The sequence below is a fragment of the Manacus candei genome, unplaced genomic scaffold, assembly GCF_025592945.1.
Source record: "Manacus candei isolate 608988 ecotype Guabito, Panama unplaced genomic scaffold, ASM2559294v1 h1tg000014l, whole genome shotgun sequence".
Classification (NCBI taxonomy): domain Eukaryota; kingdom Metazoa; phylum Chordata; class Aves; order Passeriformes; family Pipridae; genus Manacus; species Manacus candei.
The window spans coordinates 76,726,548-76,747,835 of record NW_026138062.1 but is presented as its reverse complement, the minus strand read 5'-3'; the positions used below and the strand labels follow the sequence as shown (position 1 = coordinate 76,747,835).

The window sequence follows — 21,288 nt, the reverse complement described above, 5'->3', positions numbered from 1 at the left end:
CATATTTTGTTTATCATTAGCTTCATTTTTCTCCTCCATTCACTAATGTAATTTAACGTATTAAAATAATTCAGAAACATTTTTGGTATATAAATGTACATTGTTTTATGTCAAATAATAAATATTACAGAACTGACGCAAAATATTGTAGCAGCTTTCAAGACTCTGATATTCCAGCTAAAATAGAAACTGAAGTTGCTTGTCTCTCTGTATTCCAAGTTATACAATTTGTATATTGTATAACTTTACTTCTGTGAAGTTTATGGCTTTTAAAAAAAAGAACTCTTAATTTTGAAACTCTGTGTATCTTTATTTTATTAGCTTTAATGCTTAAGTCCATGTGCAGAACTTCTAGATTCCCAGGTGGGGGTTTGCAGAAATGAGCATGTTTATTCAGACACCTTTTAATGGTTAAATATCAGTAGTGTGTTGTGATTTGACAATGATTTCTGCTAAAGATTTAGGGTATGGGGTTTTTTTCCAGGTATATGTGTTAAGAAATTTAGTAGGTAATGAAATGTAATCTGTGAAAGCTGAAATGTACCTGGCTAATATGGCAAGTTCAGTCTATGGGGGTTTAATAATTTACTATGTCTAATAATTGTGTTTGTCTAATCCAAGCAATACCACAAACACACCATTTCTTTTTCCATTTTCAGTTGTGTTACTTGATACCACAGCTGCTCTTGGAGAACTGGGGTGGAAAACGTTCCCTTTGAATGGGGTAAGTCTCACCATTTTGGTTTTTTGGAGGCATTCTGACACTCTGGAAGTGAGTGGTTTCGATATCTGTGTGGATATTCTTGCAACACAGATTTGTCAGAAAGATTTAAGTTGTTCTCAGGGTTGTGAGTGTGAATATGCAAAAATGACATGAGTACACATTATTATGCCCTTCTCTTACTTTCCTAAGAATTTATCTTACTTTAAATCCAATTCTGACTCTTACATATCTTGAAGCTTCGCATCAAAAATTCCTGCGCTGGAGGAACGTGTTATGACTACATTTTCTGAAAACTAAAAGGAAAAAGAATTTTCAGTTTTATATTAAATTGGAGCAAAACTTTAATGATTTAGGTGATAATTAATATGAACTTCGGCATCTGCTAAAATGGTATCACATTAGCTAAATCAGAAAAAATTAGAAGTATGTTAATGTCATGAAGCCAGTTTAAACATCAAGAGAAAATATTTTAATTGGTTGTTTTTGGTTTTTTTTGCTGCACTGACCATTCTGGTTTAAAGTTTGCAATTCCAGTTTAATGGCTTACATTTCACTTTACTGCAGTAGAGTTTGCACTGCACATACTGTATATAGCTTATTTTTATATTAGTTTACATTATCTCTTGATTTTTGTATATGAGGCATATAATTATTTGCTTCTCTGACATGAGCTCAGAAAATACTGTTTTCTCTGAGTGAAACATCTTGTTTCATTTTCAGTCATTTTATTTTCTGTGATTTGTTCCAGAAGGAAGTAGAAATTGTCTGTCTTCAGCACCTTAATAATCCATTTTTATAAAATGCCTTCTGTGTCTGTCCCCTCAGGGATTTCAAGCAATGTGACATTTCTTAAGCTCAGCCTGTTTCCAACTTTATGGATTACCCTTTTTCAGGGTTCTCCAGTTCTTTGCCTTCTTGGACATTCTTTCTGTCTCTTACAGATACTTCTGTGTTTTACATTTTGTATGCAGACTCACACAGTCTGAGTTATAATTCTGAAGTTTTATTTCCTTCAAAAATCCCAGGAAAAGCAAATATTTTCATACACTACAACGACAAAATGCAGGGAGGAATTTTTGCTTTCAAAAATCAAATACTGTCACATACCGCAATGAGGAATTTTTGGGGGTTTAGAAAGGCTGGCATTTAGAAAGCATACAAGATATAATTTCAGTTATTCTGTAAATTTTTAAAAGCTTTAGGTACTTCAGTAGCAATAACCGTAGTACACAAGCACAAAAAAGTTGATTTAAAAGATAGCTATTACAACATATATTGGTTGGTCATACATACACTAAACATTAGTTTTTGTAGCATATTGAGGTTTTTGGGTGTGTTAGGACCTTTGCTGTGTTTTGAGAATTGGCAGCACTTACTAGAATACAAGGAGTTTACACTGGAATCAGAAGTTGGGATTCAATTATTAGAGAATTTCCCAAATATTCACGAAGTGGTTTTTAAAAAAACAAGCAGGTAAATATGGGGGAGAAGAGTGGTTTGTAGCATAGAGTCATAGAATCATTTAGGTTGGAAAAGACCTCTAAGATCATCAAGTCCAACCATAAACCCACCACTAAACCATGTCCCTAAGTGCCACATTTACACGTTTTAAACACCTCCAGGGGTGGTGACTCCACCACCTCCCTGGGCAGCCTGTTCCAATTCCTGACTATCCTTTTGGTAGAGAAATTTTGTCTAATATCCAACCTAAACCTCCCCTGGAACAGCTGGAGGCCATTTCCTCTCATCCTGTCACTTGTTCCCTGGGAGAAGAGCCTGACCCCCATCTGGCTCCCCCCTCCTACCAGGGAGTTGTAGAGAGTGAGGAGGTCTCCCCTGAGCCTCCTCTTCTCCAGGATAAACATCTCCAGCTCCCTCAGCTGCTCCTCATCAGACCTGGGCTCCAGTCCCTTCCCCAGCTTCATTGTCCTTCTATGAGCACACTCCAACACCTCAATGTCTTTCTTGGAGTGAGGAGCCAAAAATTAACACAGGATTTGAGGTGTGGTCTCATCAGTGCCAAGGGGGATGATCCCCAGGGCCCACCAACTGGATGTAACTCCATTCACCACCACTACCTGGGCTTTCCAACATGAGGAAAACATACTGAAAAAGGCTTCCTGGGATATAAAACAGGCAGAAGAGGTAAAAATGAAAACTATGAGAGAAAATGGATTAATTAAGTTTGGAGAGAGAGTTAAGAAAAGCATGTGTGAACTGTTAACTCGGGCAAAAAATATGTCCAAGCTGTTGATAAATTATTCTAGTCCATAAATGGGATAAAGATTCATGTGCACCTCAACAGTGAAGTTTTTGAACAAACTTTTTGGGAAGTTGTAGAGATGAGAATACATGACTTGGAGAAGAACAATTCACTTAAGAAGCTGTAAGACATTGTCACAAGCAGCAGAAGGTGACTGGATATGCAGACAAACAAGGTCCTTGATTTCTTACAGTGGAATGAAAGTCAGCATTCCAGGACAGGCTGCTGTGAGCCACAGGACCTGGTGGAAATGGTGCCTAAAAGAGTGAAAAAGCTAAAAAAACCCCAAAATAAATAGTGGAGTCAATTATGAAATTAGTTATTTCTTTTGCTCACTGAGAATTATGTAGAACTGCTGGTTAAAATCTGTGTTTGCTGATTTTTCAGATTTAGCATAATTCTGACAAACTTCATTAAAATATACCAAAGGTACATTTTGGTGTAGATATTTGAACATATTGAAATGCACAAAGCTATTAAAACACAAAACTTTACATTAATTACTTTATCTAATAAAATATTAAAGATACTAAAGTTAAAAATTACATTGTAATGTATTTCTAAACTGTTTGTATTTATTTTAGGATCCTGTACATTCCACAAAAGTAAGAAGAAAATTGAGTTTACAAGTGCTCATGTAATGAACAGAATATGACATTTGTGTGCTTCTTCATGTTTCTTAAATGTACTCTCTGAACAAAAGACTAGTGTTCATGTTAATTGATTCTTTTTAAAATGGAAGGTAAAACAGTGCTTTTGGGGTAGGTTAATAACTCCTGCTAGACTTACTGATTTAGTAATAAACAGTAAAACTCTTACCTTTCTAAATCTTGCACAACCACCAGAGATGCTGTTTTATGGCCACAGTGCTTTCTAGTCTGAGCTACTAATCTGCCCTAATATAACTCAGATTATGGTAGAACTATTGGTGTGATTGAAATTAGCACTGCAGAAATAAGAACCTGTTTTGTTCCACGATGGGCACATCAGCATTTTCTTGTTTCCTGGAGGAGAGTGACAGATTTTGAATGGTTTGTGGTTTTGATGGAGATTTTTGTTCAGATACTATACAAAACTTATTACTTTAATCAAGCTTGGGGTTTTTGTAAGTGCATGTGTAGTGTTTATGTGGGTAAGAAAAATGTCCTTAACATACAGTTACGGCTCTGATGAATATTTTTGAGTTAGGAGGATGGGATGAAAGATTTTCTTGAGATTTTGACACTAACAAAAGTCTTTAATTTGCTGCCATACTCAGTCACCAAGAATGTTTCCATTAAATTAAAGAGTAATTGAAATAATAATACTTGGGATTTGGGTAATATTGAGTAAACCTCAGAGATTTTAAACTTACAGGCTGGGGAGAAGTAGGAGGAAAAATCAGGAGGTATTCTTTTGGAACTTACAGAACTTTAACCTTCACCTCCCAAGTTTTTATTTATAGTAGATTTATAACATAATTTTTGTAAGCTTTCAGCAGTTTTGGTAACCTCTAGAGGCAGCTACTCAAGGAATTAAAGATACAACATAGTAGTTCTGTGTGTGGCATTTGTATGCAAATCATTTAGCTGCAAAGATAAGTCAGGCACAACAGTGTTATCCATTTCTTGGTAACATAATATGTGATTTTGTTTTTTAATTTTCTTCAAATTATTTGTGCTACCTTCCTGAAGCATGAGAATACAATAGTTTTTCTTACAACTGTGTTTTCTTTATTTGCCTGTCAGATTTTTTTTCGCCTGCATTTTGAGCAGGTAATAAATGTAGTGCTTAGAGCTACAAAAATGCAGCATAAAACATTAATATCTTTGAGGTCAATAGCATCAACTTTTGTTGATTGAGTTCCAATTTAGCTTCTCAGTGATGGGATGTCTAAAATTTCTACTTTAATAATGGACACATTTGATACTTCCTCTGTTCTTTGGGCTATGGTTCAAAATGACTGATTGATTTATGAGAAGCATGCACTATGGAATGAAAGGAGATCTTTACTCAACAAACTGTCACTCTATAACCTTGAAAATGCAGAGCAGGCATTTTTTTAATTGGTACAAAAAATGGGAAAGCACAACTTCATGTGTTTCACAAGAGGATGTGAATATGAGTCCAGTGAAGTGCATGTGAACTATTATCCAAATTCCAACCAAAGTCAATTTGCTGACCTTGGGGACACAGTTATTTTTTTTTTCAGCCTGTGCTTCTTTAACTGCTAGAAGGGCAGGTTTTTTTCTAAAGGGATTAAGCACAGTTTATGTGGTTAACAAGGTTTTGAAAATTAGGGAAGAAAGGAAAAAACCCTGAAATGTAGTGGTCCACAACCTCCATTAGCAGTAACACTAATAAAATTACATACCTTGGACAACTCCAGTTTTTGAGATTTTTTTTTCCTTCTGTCTTCAATCTAACTCTTTAAAAAATTATGATTTATTTCCCATTGCATTAAGCAATTGAATATAGTTTTATGAGCAAAGTTGGCTCATAAACTGTGATTTGGAGACTATTGTCATAAGGGCCTCTCTAGTCCTGACAAATTATAGATTGGTTTGGGTTGGAACAAAGCTCAGAGATTGTTTAGTTCCAGCCCCCCTGCCATGGCCTGGGATGTCACTATCCCAGGTTGCTCAAAGCCTTATTCAACCTGGCCTTGAGCTCTTCCAGGGATGGGGCAGCCACAGCTTCTCTGGGCAACCTGTGCCAGGGCCTCCCCACCCCACAAGGTGAGGGATATCTAATCTAAACCTACTCTCTTTCAGTTTAAAGCCATTACCCCTCATCCTATTACTCTCCAGCTTCCCTGTAGATATTGGAAGGTGCATCACATTTCCCTTAATGATTGGGGTGTGGTATTTTGGGGGGGAAACAATCGAGAAGGAACATTGCAAGAACAGGCTATCATGAGGAGAAGAGGTTTTCCACCTTCCATCCTGAAACCTTCAAACATAGTTTTTCAAAAATACCCTATCCTAGGATATCTTATATCCTAGGATATATATTTTATATATATATAGCCTATTCTAGTTGAAGTTAGAGCACCTATTTTCAGGTCCATAAAGGTACACACAGGTAGGACATTGACCTGTTGGAACAAGTCCAGAGGAGGCCTTCAAGTGGATTAAGGGACTGGAGCACCTCTGCTGTGAGGAAAGGCTGAGAATTGGGTGGGGGAGAGGGTGGATAGATGAGGAACATCAAGTTCTTCCCAAATCTCTCTGTAGCACAGCTCCAGTTTAACCTTTCCTTGCATTTTTGCTGGAAAATCAAGCCCTGTGATCATCTTCCTGGCCTCCCCTGACCTTGCTTCAACAGGTCCATGTCCTTTTTATGTTGGGGACCCCAGGGCTGGATGCAGCACTCCAGGTGTGATGTCAGGAGAGGAACCAGAGGAGGATAATCCCCTCTTCTCCCTGCAGAAAAAAAATTCATCATGAAAAATATTCTGCCTCTAATGTTAATCTAAATTTAACCTGTGTGTAGCCACTTCGCAAACTCGAAAAATCAGTATAGAAGAAGGGCAAGGTGACTCATAAGTTAAAGCTGTGAGAAATTTAAATGTGGAAGAGACTTGTACAAGCTACCTTGACTTGTCATAGTGGGCAAAATGTACAGCCTGAGCAGTAAAGAACCTACTAGAAGTTCTCTAAATTATTTGACAGCTGTGTGAGTGATGAAACTACTTTAATCTTAGTTCCTTCAGTTATTTGAACAGTTTCCTTGTCAATTGGTAATTTTCCTGTTGATTTATCCATGGGAGTGATCCTGGTTTAAATATCTTTTGCTTTGGGGGATCTTTTAAATTCTTTTAATAACTGTCACTAATATACAGTGTTATGATTCCTTTCCTGTTATGAATTTTTTGACTGATCTTGTCAAAGTACTGATTTTTTTTCCCCTGCCAGACTGATTATTTTACCCTTTCTGTTAAAATAATGGTTTTACAGTAAATGCATCAGTCAACAATTTTTTTAGCTGCTTCTTAGCTGATTAGAAGACATTCCTATAGTTTATGGTAACACAGTTTTGAATGGCTTGGTGCTGTTGGGCACAGGTGATACCGAGGTTTTCCTGCAAACGTTTCTTTCAGTGTAGCTGAATCCATCTTCACCTTCATCTTTTAAGTTATATCTCAGAAGGTGTCTTTATAAATATAACTTAAAGTCACAATTTGTGGGGTGAATAAGATACTCGAGGGTATTTAAAACCAGAATTAAGAAGTCTAATTGCATTTCTCAGTTCCTGGGCTGCTCTTTGGCTCAGTGACCAAGGCATCGTGGTACAAAGACATCCTCTGCCTCTTAACATGGCATCACGTGGAGGGTTGGCCTCAGCCACTGCCCGGGCACTTGCTACTCCCACCCCAGGGAATGGGGAGAAAATCAGAAGGGTAAAAGCCTGTGGGGCAAGATAAAGACAGTCTTAGTAAGGAGGGGTGTGTAAAAGACTCAAAGCCACTTCCTCACCACTCCCCACCTCGAGCCATGCAGTCTCCAAGCTGGGGCTACTTTGGAAGAACTACCATGTCCACTGTTCCCAGCCTGATTGCTGAGCATGAAATTATATGGGGTGGAATATCCCTTTGGTCACTCTGTCCCCCCTCCCATCCCCTGCCCACTCCTGACCTACTCCTAGAGAGGCCAAAGTGAGAAACAGAGAAGGCCTTGATGCTGTGCCAGCACCATCACCATGCTGTGTTTTCAGCACTGGTTTTGGTCACCAGTATAAATAGGGAACCATATGGGCAGATTAACTCTATCCCAGACAGACACAGTAAACAGAATTGAAATTAAAGTTGTGTGAAAGTCAACAGGAAAAAATGGCAACACAAGAAAAACACTTCTGTCTGGCAGGATTTCACTTTTCTTCCAAATAAATTATGGTATCAATTTGATTGGAAAAGACCTTTCACATCACTGAGTCCAAACACAAACCTAACACTGCCAAGTCTACCCCAAGCCTCGTCCCATATCTCCAGGGCTGGAGACTCAACTACATCCCTGGACAGCCTGTTCCAATGTTTGATAACCTTTTCTGTGGAAAAAGAAAAAAAAATTAATCCTAATACCAAATCTAGATCTCCCCAGGCACATCTTTAGGCTATTTTCTGTCATCCTGTCACTTTTTTCCTGGGAGAAATACCCAGAAGCAACGTTCTAAGAACTGGGGTCATTTCTCGAGGAAAAAAAGCATCCAGAAGTCTTAAGTTCTTTCCTCTATTACAGCAGTTCAGCTGTAATAAAAATATGTACTTACATCCATGAAAGCTCACCAGCAGTATTTCAGAGGTGTCACAGAGGCTGTGGTTTTATTAACGAGTTTAATAGGAAGGAGGGATTTATCTGTCAGAATATTTAACAGGGATGAAGGAACAGGAAGGGAGCTAATCAGATTTTCACACAATATGGGGAATTTACAGAGATGACATGAAGAAAAATATTGGAAGTCACATATTTGAGCTGTTATTTGGGTATAATCTGCATCCTCTGCAATGCCATATTTAAAATCCTTTTTGACAGTCAAGGTGTTATTTCAGGAAAAAGGTAAGTTGAGGCGTAGGATTTTTTGAGATTAATTTCCATCTTCAGGGATTAAACAATTAGACATATCCAAGATCTTGTTAAATGTCTAGGAAAGCTTTTTTAGATGAGTTGCTGCTGCTAATATGAGATGACTTGCCTGTGGGAATTGAGTGTCCATGTTTCTTTTCAGAGCATCTCTTAGAATATAAAAGTTTTCTTGAAAACTCTATACCCCAGTAACTGTCAATGTCTAGGTAAATTGGTGCATGCCTGAAATTTTCTTTTTGGTCTGTATTTCCTGGTAGAAGAGCAAAAATCTTAATTTGCAACCTGAAAAGCCTGGAGCCACAGAATTAGTTGTGGCTGTGCTGGGAATTTGAAAATCTACTGGATGGGCACAGAGTTATGGGAGAATGATCCATCAGAAATAGTTAAAAACCCAAAATGTGCAAGGCACTGTGAAGTAGAGATAGTATTTATCACCCTCATTCTTTTTGTACATACATTTGGGCAGTATCCTAATTATATTTGTGTGAAACACCTAATTACAGATTCCACAGAGGATTGTTAGTGGCAAAATACACTGTCGTGTTCTTATTTGGATATTGCAAATTTATTTGGGCCCATTTGTGCTCTCCACTGTGCATTCACAGATCTAAACCATTCATGGTCTAAACAATGACAGATAATTTTCTGTAAATTAAAAACAACACCAAAAAAAAAGCCCTCCACAAACCACTTGCAGAAAGGCAGGTATAATGAAGGAGGATCATAAATATATTTTCATGGTTCGGTACAGAACAGCTCTAGACTTACACAGTAATCTGTAACAGGAAGGCATTAAAAGTAGTCTATAAACTGCTGAACTAAATGCAATTCGTTGGTTTTAGTGTATTAAGTGGTAAATCTGAACTTTGTGTTAGAAATGTTACATACACTTTTGGCATTCTGTTTCCATTCCTGTTTAATTTAAATGGTATTGTATACATATGTATTTCTAGTAAAGGCAAAATTTCTTCTATGTAACTGGAACTATCTCTGAAGCAGAAGCATTTTTTCCCTGGGTTTGTAGTAGGATGACCTCTCACTAGGTTGTTGAGCTGGGAACTCCCTGGTTATTCAAATATTTAACTTAAAACATACCAATGGGGATAAAATCCATGTTGAAGCCACATTGATGAAATTCAAGTGTATCAACTTAATTATATGACTCTTAATGAGTCGGGCTTTTTCTTGGCCAAGGTCAACTTCCCTGATTCCCTCCTCACACCAGATACTCTTTACTTCCTTATGAAGAGAAGCAATATTTAAAATACCAACTTTCTTTTTCCTTAGAAAAGTTGGTTTGGTTAAAGCAGCTCATGCCCAGAAACTACTCAAAAGCAAATTTAAAACTATTTACTTAATTTTCTTTGTATTCTGATTTTAATGTATCTTGTGTATTACATAGCCCTTAATTATAATGCACACAGAAAATCGATTATTTTTCAATGTATGTTGTATATCATGTAGCAGAGAGTAGCAGTGTTTATATTTTCTTTGTTTCTCATTTTAGGTGTGAGAAATATTATAACTAGTGGAGCAGAGTAAACATTTAACTTTTTTAGTTGTGCAGTCCAACAAAATGCTAAGTTCTGTATTGTTTTTTCAGGAACACACTGGTTAGAAATTAAAATAAGTAAGAGTACCATCCATGAGGTGTGCACCTATGTACTCAGTGTACAAAAAACAGCTTTCATGTCCTCTTAGTTGCACAGTCGCTGTTTGTATTCAGAAGTTTACAATATCTTGGCTTACCAAAAAGGGCAGTAAGAAAAAAAGGAAAAAGAAAGTATAATTTAGTGAAACTTAACACATTCTTGCCTTTTTTTATGTAGAAAAAGAATTGTATTTTGAGAAGGAAGATATACTGGGTTAAAGAAGGATTCAAATTCTGTGGGGTGTATTCTCAGCAGTGTAGTATTATAGAATTTTTATGTCAGCATGTAAATACTCTGATATCAAAAAAACTCACTCATACACATTCCCAATTAAATCTAATATTTTCTGATATAATTCAGCCTTCCTTTTGCACACACATGGACCCAGAAGGAATGCCAAATTGAGTGTTGCCTTCAGTACAAATAGAAGGAAAAGAAAGGACAAAAGCAAAGTGGAAGGAAAGCAATATTTATGGAAATACCAGGTGCATACTGAGCATTTCTTTATCTGAACCACTGTATTTTCAGAGAATTAAGAACTGCTATATTGTACTTCTGGGAAATACCCCTTGAAATTCCTGTCTGCTTAGGAAATGGTCTCATAAATGCTAAAGCAGACGATAAATATCTAGGTATTCTGAAAAGAAACCTCTTTAGATTGTTCAAAAGCCATAATTTTATTTTTTTTCCAAGAGAAAAAGGTAAAAGTGGCAGCACCAAAAGATGCTTCACTATCTCACGACCAGTTACTGCTTTTTATTCATATACTGTGTTCAGTAATTGAGGGAAACTCTACCAAACTTCTACTTTCTTTTTATCATTTTTAGTTACAGGAATAATTTCTTTTCTAAAAGTAGATCTCTTATGTATGATGAAAAATGAAAGAATAAACAGGTTCTTAAGGATTTGCAGTAGCCTGACCTTATATTGGAAGCCTTTACTTAGACTTAATAGAATGGAAAGCTAGAAAACCTAAAACAAAACCACCCCAACTTTACTTTTGAGCCTTTTACAGATATTTAAATACATTGAATGAATTTTTAAAGTAGCCCAGACCCCTTTGCAAATTGCAGCAAATCATTTATGTTCTGATGGTGCTTTAAATGATGGGATTATAGGATGTATGTGGGTACCAAGAGTTTGAACAGCTGCAAGGATGAAAAGACAGTATACCAGTAGTTTTTCTGCTCCACTGGAATTCTCACCCAGTAGATCTTAAAAAAGCAATCAGGAACAGTTTGGGGCAGAATTAAATCCTGCTCTATTGCTCAGAATTTTATCCTTTGTGGTGCTGAGACAGACCTTTCCATTTCTTTTTGAGAAAGAATGGAACAAGGATTTTATCTGTACCATTTAGTAAACATTGTCTGCAACCATCATATTTGTTGCAGTCTTCAAGGACTTAATACTTTTGGTTTTCTTCCTCGTAGGCAGAGACAGAGGTTTTGCCCTGCTTTTACTTTCTCCATTTGTTTGTATTTCATCTTCTGTGGAAAGGTCCCTGTTTTACCAGCTTCCTCAGTGACCTATCCTTCCTTGTCCATGGGTTCCTGCTGGAAACTCAGGTAGACATACAGGGTATGACTCTTGCAATAGATGGCCAGGGAGGAGGAGTAGAGTAGTGTTGGATTGTGCAGCCTCCTCCTTCTTGCTGTTTTGCAGTGATCCTACTTGAGCCTTCCATCAACTCAGGGCTGAGATGAGATCCTGACCCTCATATGTATGTTGGAGTATAAAATTAAGCCTGAAACTATTAAAAAAGCAACTCTCCAGCTGGACTGAAAGTGTGGTGTTGAAGAAACTCTTCTCTGCTTTTCCCTCTCTACCAGTACAGATCTGTCTCCAAACCTGCAGTACAAGGTTTGAGCTTGAAAACTCTTCTCTGAAGAACAGTTAACATTTAAAGTGTGCAGCACTTGCTACTCCAAACTATAGAGAATTGTAAACTTCAGATTTAAGATGAGACACTTCACACATTCGTTTTCACAGGTGATTTATTGTGCTTTCCCTGCAAAGGGATCCAAGTCAGTACAGAGGCTTTTATCACATGGAAAAAATACATGAATATGTTTTTGTGTAAGCAATCATAGCAGAATTGGATACTCTTCATATAATCATAATAATCTACTTCAAAAAGCAGAAAATAGATAGTTTGTATGTATGTTTATTGGCTGCTGCTAAGGAAACAGAATTATTTTTAATATTCACAATTCTGGGGAGAACAAAATAAAACAAAATCCAGGTATTTATGAATAATAATTTATAACTGTATTTCAGATTGAAGAGGATAATCCTCTGCTCTCATATTTAATCAAAAGAATCCTCTCCTAGGACTTTCAAACATAATACATGACTTGCAGAAATAAATTGAAAGATCACAAGTGTTGTTGAGATGTAGAACCACATTTGAAGAATGCAGGTGTTGTAGCTGACTTTTTGTTTTTCTGGTAAAAAAAGACTATAGTTTTACAATTAACAGAAATGGATGATCTCACTTGTCAATATGAGATTTCAGTTAGTGTTTCTGGAGGCTTGATGATCCTGTGGGATTTTTTAGAGACAACCAAGTTTTCTAGTGGAAACAGTGAGACAAGGTACCTCTGGATATTTCAATGTTGGGGAAGGGTCCTGCAGACTACATCTGTTTAGAAAATAAAACCAATGAAGTCTGCCACTAAATGGAACAAATATGTATGAATTCAACTAGTAACAGTTCTTTTAAGAAGTCTATTAATGTTTCTTGTAGATTCTCTAGTAGTGTTAAAAACTGGGCATATTTTAGAGCAAGTAATATAAAATAAAAGAAAGTTTAATTTAACAAACATGGCAGCTAAATAATGTGATGATATGCTCAACATGACCTTGTTCAGTGATTTCTCTACATTTCTATTAGTACTTGTCATCAGCTTTCCATACTGGAATATAGGGAATACTCCTGATTTTGTTTTTCCTCTCAACTAATGGATTCATAGATACTCTTGCACTGTGCTTACAACTAGTAGGACATGTAATGAGCTTTAGGCATGTAATTTATGCCATAAAATTTGGGTAGTAATGCTCAGCTTACTGTACCACAGATTTTACTGCATACTCATGTTGGGTCAGAAGAATGCTGCTAATAATTTTATATCAAAAGAGTTTAAAAGATTGATCGAGTTCATTATTAACACCAGCATAACTAAGGAGATTGCTTTGGTTCCCTTTTGCATGTAGGTTACTAAAGGGATTGGCTTTAGCTCCCTGATTCTTGCCATGATGATTAAGGGGATTTGTTTAAACACCCCATTTTATGTGGTACAGCTACTGTAAAAGGATTAGTTTTGGATTCCATTTTCACATGGGAAAGCTAAGGGGATTAGTTTTAGCTTTTCATTCCATGACAAAATAACTAAGGGCAATTGCTTTCGCTGCCCATGTGGTTGCATCAATATTTTTCTTGCTTTTTCTGTTCTTGTTTCAGTTTCTTTTCCTCTGTTTTTACTGCCCAAAGTCATTTTACTTCAAGCCTTCTGCCCTGTATATAGAAGGCCCATGGCCCATACTAAACTTTTTATCCATTAAGGAAAATGAATGAAAAGGAATGAAATTCCAAGTGTTTTATTCTCTCCCTCACTGAAATTCAAACACTAGAATTTCTTCGGGTAAAATCATGGGTGGGAATTACTAAATCCACACCAACAGGCACTCTGTAAGGGTGGACTTTGTTAGCTAGGGATCAAAAACCTAGACTTGAGAGCTATCAGAAACTCTCCTTCTGTTCCTGCACAGCGTTGCTTCTGTGAATATACAAGTCCCAGAAGAGAAAGCTCTGAGGTCTCTGTAACAAATTGCACTGTGCAGCGAGAACAAATTAATATTTTCAAACCACTTAAAAGCAAATGAGATGTCTACATGTAAATTCCAAACAGGTACTTCATGCACAGCTAATGAATTTATGTCTGTGCTATTAAATAAAGCAGGATCTGTGCCCTGGCTTTGAAGATGGGTGTCTCCACAAAACCATTTGAAATACTTGCTCTAATCTGAGTGTTTGTCTAGGGAATGAACAGGTTTCAGCCTATAAATCCAGAAACTAACGAGATTCGTTCTTTGACACCCTATTATTATGTCTCTTAATCGTTATTTGTGTAATAGAAATGCTTGAAAATTTAGCTCTTTACTTACAAAACTACTTTAACATGTCAATCTTTGTATTTCTTTTGGTGTGCTTAATATTAAAAATGGTGTTAAATTCTGTGAAGAATTGGTCTGGTATATCCATTTTGTGTCAGAACACGTATACAAGCAATCAGAAAAACCTCCAGATGTTGGCTTTGAGTTTAATAACCATTAGCTCACTACAGGCCTCATCTATGCTGGAAGCACTTCCTGCCTGATGTGCTCAATCCTGCTGCCCAAGCCCATCCACTTTATTATTCCAGACACAGCCTTAGGGACAGTATTCCTAAGAGAATACTTGCAAAAACACATGCTGTTTTCCACTTTCAGTCCTCCCCAATAGCAGAAGTATTTTAGCAGCTGCTGTTATGAGCTGTCAGCTCAAGAGTTGGTTATTTCTACTGTGTGTGCAGCCATTTGAGTCTTATATATGGAGTCAGGAGTGTGTATGAACATGTGAGAGGTGCACTTAGAGACACTCCTCTAGGATTGCACGTGCTTAGATCTGGCCCACTGAGTTGTACAATTACCTATTTTGAGCTCATAGCACATTCTGAAATATACTTCACCCTTTGTACAGCTCAGTAGAACTCGGTGTTTGAATTTGTCCCTTCAGTGCCCTAACTCAGCTTTAAATTTCCTGGGTTTTTTTGCCATGACATTTTTTTCCCTTTTCCTTTAAAAATAAAATGCAACAAAGCAATTAGAAAAGAAATCTGATTTTATGTGAAATTTTACAGATTTCTCGAAGGGAAAAAAAAAAGCAATATAGTAAGTCAAGACAAAAATGCAGCAAACCACCTCAGGTAAAAAAATGTAATTCTCTGTAATGTATTTGAGGTAGCAGTGCTGTGAGAAATTTGACTTTCACTCTAGTGCAGCTGATTTACCCACAGTATACCATCAGCATCTGATGGAGAAGAAAACAACTTAATCAAACTTTTTTTTTCCATTTGGGTCAGCACAGGAAATTTCCTGAGGGAAAATGTTTTGTTCTTCATAATTATTTTGGTTTATATACTGAAGATTGTTTATAGGGTTGAAGGACTTCCTTCTTTACTGCTACAGAAGAGCCAGGATAACAGGGTAAGAGTTACTGCAATGGCTTTAATCTGAATATTCCTTCCTCATGGGAATCATCATGAATCTACAACCTGGTTGCCTGAGCTAGAGATCATTTATAATCTCTGATTATTAAATTTTATATTTCTAGACTCCCTTGGAGTAATGTTGCTTCCTGCATGTATTTTAAAATTATGAATATACAATAAAATATGGTACTAGGAGATCAAATTAATCACAAGCAATGAAAAAAACTTTGTGTAAGAGTAAAGCTTGAATCTTTATAGAGTGTTGAGATGGGTTTTTTACTGCTATCATATTTATGTCTTTTAGCACTTGTATATAGTACTAAAATTTTCATCACATACGTTTTTTGTCCACAGAGTTCAGGTTAGCCACAAAAAAAAGAAAAAAACTTCAGTGAAGACAAATTTAGACACAGGAACATTTAACCAGAGTAATGAATTGTAGGCTTTTTAACAAAATGTCAAAAATAGGATAATAGCTGTAACTGTAACACATGGGGTTATCTCTCTATATATACACACTGTACTATGTTACACAGAGAAGGAAGCCTATAAAGCTTATTTGGCCTTCAGCCCCACAAAAATATTCACTTGCCCATTGAAAAGAAGGTTTTTTTCTTTTCAACATTCCTCTTTTTATTTTCTCTTTACAAAGTAAATCAAATATTAGTGATATGTTGCCAGTAAGCAAAAAACCCAACCTTATTGTGCTCACCATTGCTCACTTGCCACCCACTGATGCAAAGTTTCTCAACAGAAATTTAAACTGAGATGATATTTTTTGAGAGAAGCACAAGAATTATTTAATATTAATAATATTAACATTAATAATTGTAGTCCAAAATTTCCTAGAATTTGAAAGTTCTGTGAACTGAAACTTTTTCATTGTGGGCAACCTTTAACCTTTTACACAGGTTTAAAATATTTAATTATATATACTGGCTAAACAGGATTTTTAAAATTTGTGTTCTTGTAATATTATGAAAAAATATATTATTAAGATTTCATGTTAAAACTCGAGTAGGAAATGCTTTTGAAAAGCTTCTAAATTTTAGCTAAAAGAAATGGTTGCATTTGAAGTTACATTTCTGGTTCCTTTTTTAGAGTTCTAATTTTAAATAGGACTGTTTTAGGTGTTATGTAGAATTGAATTTTTGTCAAAGCAAAGTGCAGTAAAGTGTTAAACCACTTTTTAAGATGTATTATACTTTCTGTGATTTTACTGAAGATGAAACGGATTAGCTACTAAATTGTGGTTTAAGAATAAGGTCAAGGATATCAAACTCACCAAAAAAAATTTCTGAATATTAGTGAAAAATTGTTTCTAGGCAATTCTGTAGTTTTATTCAGTTTCCAGTTACTTTGGGTAGATTTTTTTTTTTACTTTTTCCCCTTATGTTTTGACTTCTGCAAATTTCACTTCATTGCAAGAGTTAAATGTTCATTCCTAATTTTGGATTTGCTTAATTTGCACTGATACATCAAAGCTGGTTTGTATAAATTTTAGGAATGCTGATAAATAACTCCAGTAGTTTCTTGGCACAGGACATGTAAAAAACATTGGGCAGTGTCATAAAAGAAGTTCTGCATTGAATACATCCCACCTGGATTCCTTGGAAGTGGAATTAAAAAATTTTTAGATAGTGTGTGGCTCATGTTGAAAAGGAAACACAGCCCTGTAAAACTCATAATCTTTTGTGATTTGTGATTACTTTCATTACCCTTGGGAGTGTGGCACTAGAAGAATTATACTTTTATTCAAAACCTTAGTTTGTCTAAAATAATGCCACAGCTAATGCTGACTGACATGATATTTGAGACAGCAACCTTCTTTAACATAAGGATTTTTAAAAATCCTTTTAAAGAGTAAAGTACATTTTGAGACCTTAAATTAAAGGCAAATATAAAGTTCTTACCATTCATGGATTTCCTGGTTCTTTTTTCACTTATGAAAGAAAACAGGGCACTGAATTTTACCACTTGCAGGTGAATGAAGAAGGAAGTGGGAGCCTGGCCACCATCTGAAAGTGGAGTATTTTCATATCTACACTCTGATACAAGTGCAGATGGCATCTGGTACACCTGATGGAACTCCTTGATTAAAAATGCATAGGTTAACAGCTACATATCTTTTGTACCTGTTAAAGTCACAGACCTGGGTGATAGGAACACTGTGTGGCTCAAAAATGAGTGAAACCCTAAGAACCCTGCAATAGCAAAAATCTCCAAAGCACTGGTGTATAGAAGAGGTTTACATTAGATGCATTAATTACCTGAACATGAGCCAGCAGTGTGCCCAGGTGGCCAAGAAGGCCAATGGATCCTGGCCTGGACCAGGAACAGTGTGGCAGCAGGACCAGGGCAGTGATTCTGCCCCTGGACTCAGCACTGGTGAGGCCACACCCGGAGTGCTGTGTCCAGTTCTGGGCCCCTCAGCTCAGGAAGGATATTGAGGGGCTGGAGCAGGTCCAGAGAAGGGCAATGGAGCTGGGGAAGAGTCCGGAGCACAAGTCCTATGAGGAGAGGCTGAGGGAGCTGGGGCTGTTCAACCTGGAGAGGAGGAGGCTCAGGGGAGACCTCCTCAGTCTCTACAACTCCCTGACAGGAGGGGGGAGCCAGGTGGGTGTCAGGCTCTTCTCTCACATAACAAGCAGTAGGACAAGAGACCACTGTCTTAAGCTCTGCCAGGGGAGGTTTAGGTTGGACATTAGGAAGAAGTTCTTTACAGAGAGAGTGATCAGACATTGGAATGGGCTGCCCAGGGAGGTGGTGGAGTCACCGTCCTGGAGGTGTTTAAGAAGAGACTGGATGTGGTATCAGTGCCATGGTCTGGTGACAAGGTGGTGTTGGGTCACAGGTTGGACTCGATGATCTCAGAGGTTTTTTCCAACCCAGCTGATTCTGTGATTCTGTACAATGAGAGTGAAGGCAGGACAACGATTACAAAAGCAAATATTACAGTGAACTGCCTCTGGAATTGGAGTGCAAATATTTGGGCTTGTGTTTATGGACTAAATATCCTCTCACCTGAGACCACACTCAGCATTTGGCCTTGTCTGTAGGTTTGCACAAGGGACTTGCTGATTTTCAGTCAGTGATGGAAGCACACCATAACAGGGGTTTTATGCAGATTAAAAAAATCAGTGTCTTTAACTTCTCATGTCTCTTCTAGTGCAGTCTACATCCATGGATCTGACTTTCCATTTACCTTGGATGGGACCTGCACACAGGACACTTTATCATAAATTTATATCGTTGCCCAACAGTTATACAAGTGTTGCTCAGAGTACAACTGGGAGGATGAACATTTTGAGGACAAGGAAATTCAATAAAAGTTGTAGCTGAAAATTAATTTCCATGTCTGTAAAATTTTAAAATAAAATTAAATACTAAGGATTTTCCTCTTAAGTGAATTGATGGATTAACATATCTTATGAAAAGGAAGCTCAATCTAATTTAAAAGACCCTAAAGACAGCTCACATAATAACATCTTCTTTTCTTGGAATCTGATTCTAACTTGCGAATTATGAAGGGAGTCTTCTTGTCTCTCGTAGAAATATTGTGCATTCTTTTCTATCCAAATGACTGGGAAATTAATCTTCAATCTATGTGACAATATATTTTACATATCTGGTATCATACCTTGTTGTTGAATAGTTTAGACTTCAGCGAGCTAAGAGAAAAAATAACACCACACTAAGGTACTAAAGGAACTTCGCTGTGTGAATCCTGGGATTAGGGAAGAACAAAGGAGTGATGAACATATGCCACATTTTTACTCTGATTTTCTTTGTAGACAGATGATGAAATACATTTTCCAGCAGAAAATTCACAGTATTTTAGGTAACTCTGACTATTCTCAGTTTAAATTAATTAAAATTCTGTATTAAGTGCAGAGCTGTAGATCATCCTCTGTGATCATGTCTTGGGCTGTGTTGCATTTTAGAAATGACTATTCCATCCCAATTGTTGTAAGCCTGGCTTTTTTCCACCCTGCTGTCTCATGAGTTTTCTGGCTGCATTCGTCAGTTCATTTGCTTCCTTCTCTTCCTTCCCAGTCTGTCAGCAGGCTTGCAACATTTTCATTTCTGGTAGCTGCATTTCTTAGATTCCCCTCAGTGTTCAATCTGTTCTGCATCCATTTTGCCATGTTCTGTGCCGAATTTGTAATTGTGTCTACAAATAGTAACCGACAGTTGGTCAGTTGGAAAACAGGACAACAAAGAAATTATGATGACATCAGTTTAATGTACTTTAAACAAAAGAGACAAGTGATATCTAGCATAATTTAATATTAAAGTGTTTCATTTATTACCAGAGTATTGAATTTTCTGAGTAAATTGTGAAAATTTGATTTTTGTAAAATATTGATAACTTGCAATTCAAATTGCAATCTCTGTCTTTAAACTTGTGCCAGCATCTGTAAAATATCCTCAACTACATCCAACCTGAGATATCATGACCCGAGTTATCTGAGTGTGGGTTTGCTCCAGTCTCCCATGTCCACATCATCAAAATGAGGCTTTTTTATTGCCAGTGTATGTTTGTATTGCTCTATCAGTTGAAGATGGTTTGGGACTTGCATGTCAGCTCAGCATATCCTGTCATCAGTGTGTTATCTTAGTGCAGGATTGAAGTATCATGCTACTCTGAGCACTGGAGTTCTTTTTGTGATGCTCATATTCATAATATCAAAATTTTAAACTTGTACAGTATGTAACAGTTCATATCTTCACAGCATTTTAGACACTTTAAAAAGAAAATAATTTCTGCTTTCACAACAATACCAATTTTGTATTTCAAAACAATACCAAGATGACCAACCCCCCTGAAACAGAACTTCTTGGCCTTCCTCTGTGCAAGTACATACTGAAAATAAATCTGCTCTTTTCCAAACAGCAACAATTTGGAAAGAGAGATGTTTGTCTGTTTAGCACAGTGACACTGTAGGATGGCATCTACTTTTGCAATCTGAAGTGCTTTTTATTACAACTCTGCATTTGTGTTAAGAATTTGCCAGCAAATTAATACTGAAGTGTTCCCTTGGAAATTTTATTAAAAAAAAAAGAAAAAAAGAAAAGGATATGCTCAGATTGTTAGTTAGGAAGACTTTTTGCATGAAAGCTGGAAATGTTCATTAGAGCAACCACTTTAAGAAATAGGACTTAGTAAGAGTGAATCCCTTTTTTAGGTCATGTTAACCAGGTCATATTACATGTGTCAGTCAGGAGTCATTAGGAACAACTAGTTTTGGACAGAGGATGAAGAACTGAAAATAACTACAGATGTTGGCAACTAGTCTGGCACTGCTCTAGTTTAAAGATGAAATCTGCACTGAAGGGGACAGTACAGGGATTTTGAAAATGCCATCATTTGAGGAGAAAAAGGGATTCTTTTCAACAGATAATAAATGATTTCTTTAAAGTTTGTGAATGATGAGGTCATCTCATCTTGGTGTATATTGCTGTTACTTTTTTATCTTATCTATGACTTCACTGCCAAATATAGTCATGCATCGGGATTCTAGTTTTTATTCTGATGGCTAAAGCAGATAAAACACATCATGCAAAATGTTTCTCAGATGTCCCTAGTACTTCAGAAGAACTGCATCTATAATATAGCTAAATTGTCAGAAAAACCATTAAAGATAATCACTGTAAGTGATACAAAAGTGCATGGAAGTCACATAGGACAATTGGTAAAATTGATGCAATATAGATTAGACTGTTATTAGTCATAGTATTTTAGCTTACAGTGGAATATACTGGTATGAAAAGTACACAAGGGTGTTTTGCTGCAATATTAATTTCAACAAAGCTTAGTAGCTGAGTATATTTTCAA

At 36.6% G+C, this 21,288-nt stretch overlaps 1 protein-coding gene across 4 annotated transcripts in view; it reads left to right on the top strand.

The window, feature by feature from the left end:
• Positions 1-21,288, top strand: part of EPHA6 (EPH receptor A6) — a 451,959-nt gene that overhangs the window by 32,407 nt on the left and 398,264 nt on the right. For all 4 annotated transcript variants that reach the window (XM_051779391.1, XM_051779390.1, XM_051779389.1 and 1 more), the window contains exon 2: positions 660-724. In XM_051779391.1, coding sequence (XP_051635351.1) covers positions 660-724 — 65 coding nt within the window. The remainder of the gene's footprint in view (positions 1-659; positions 725-21,288) is intronic.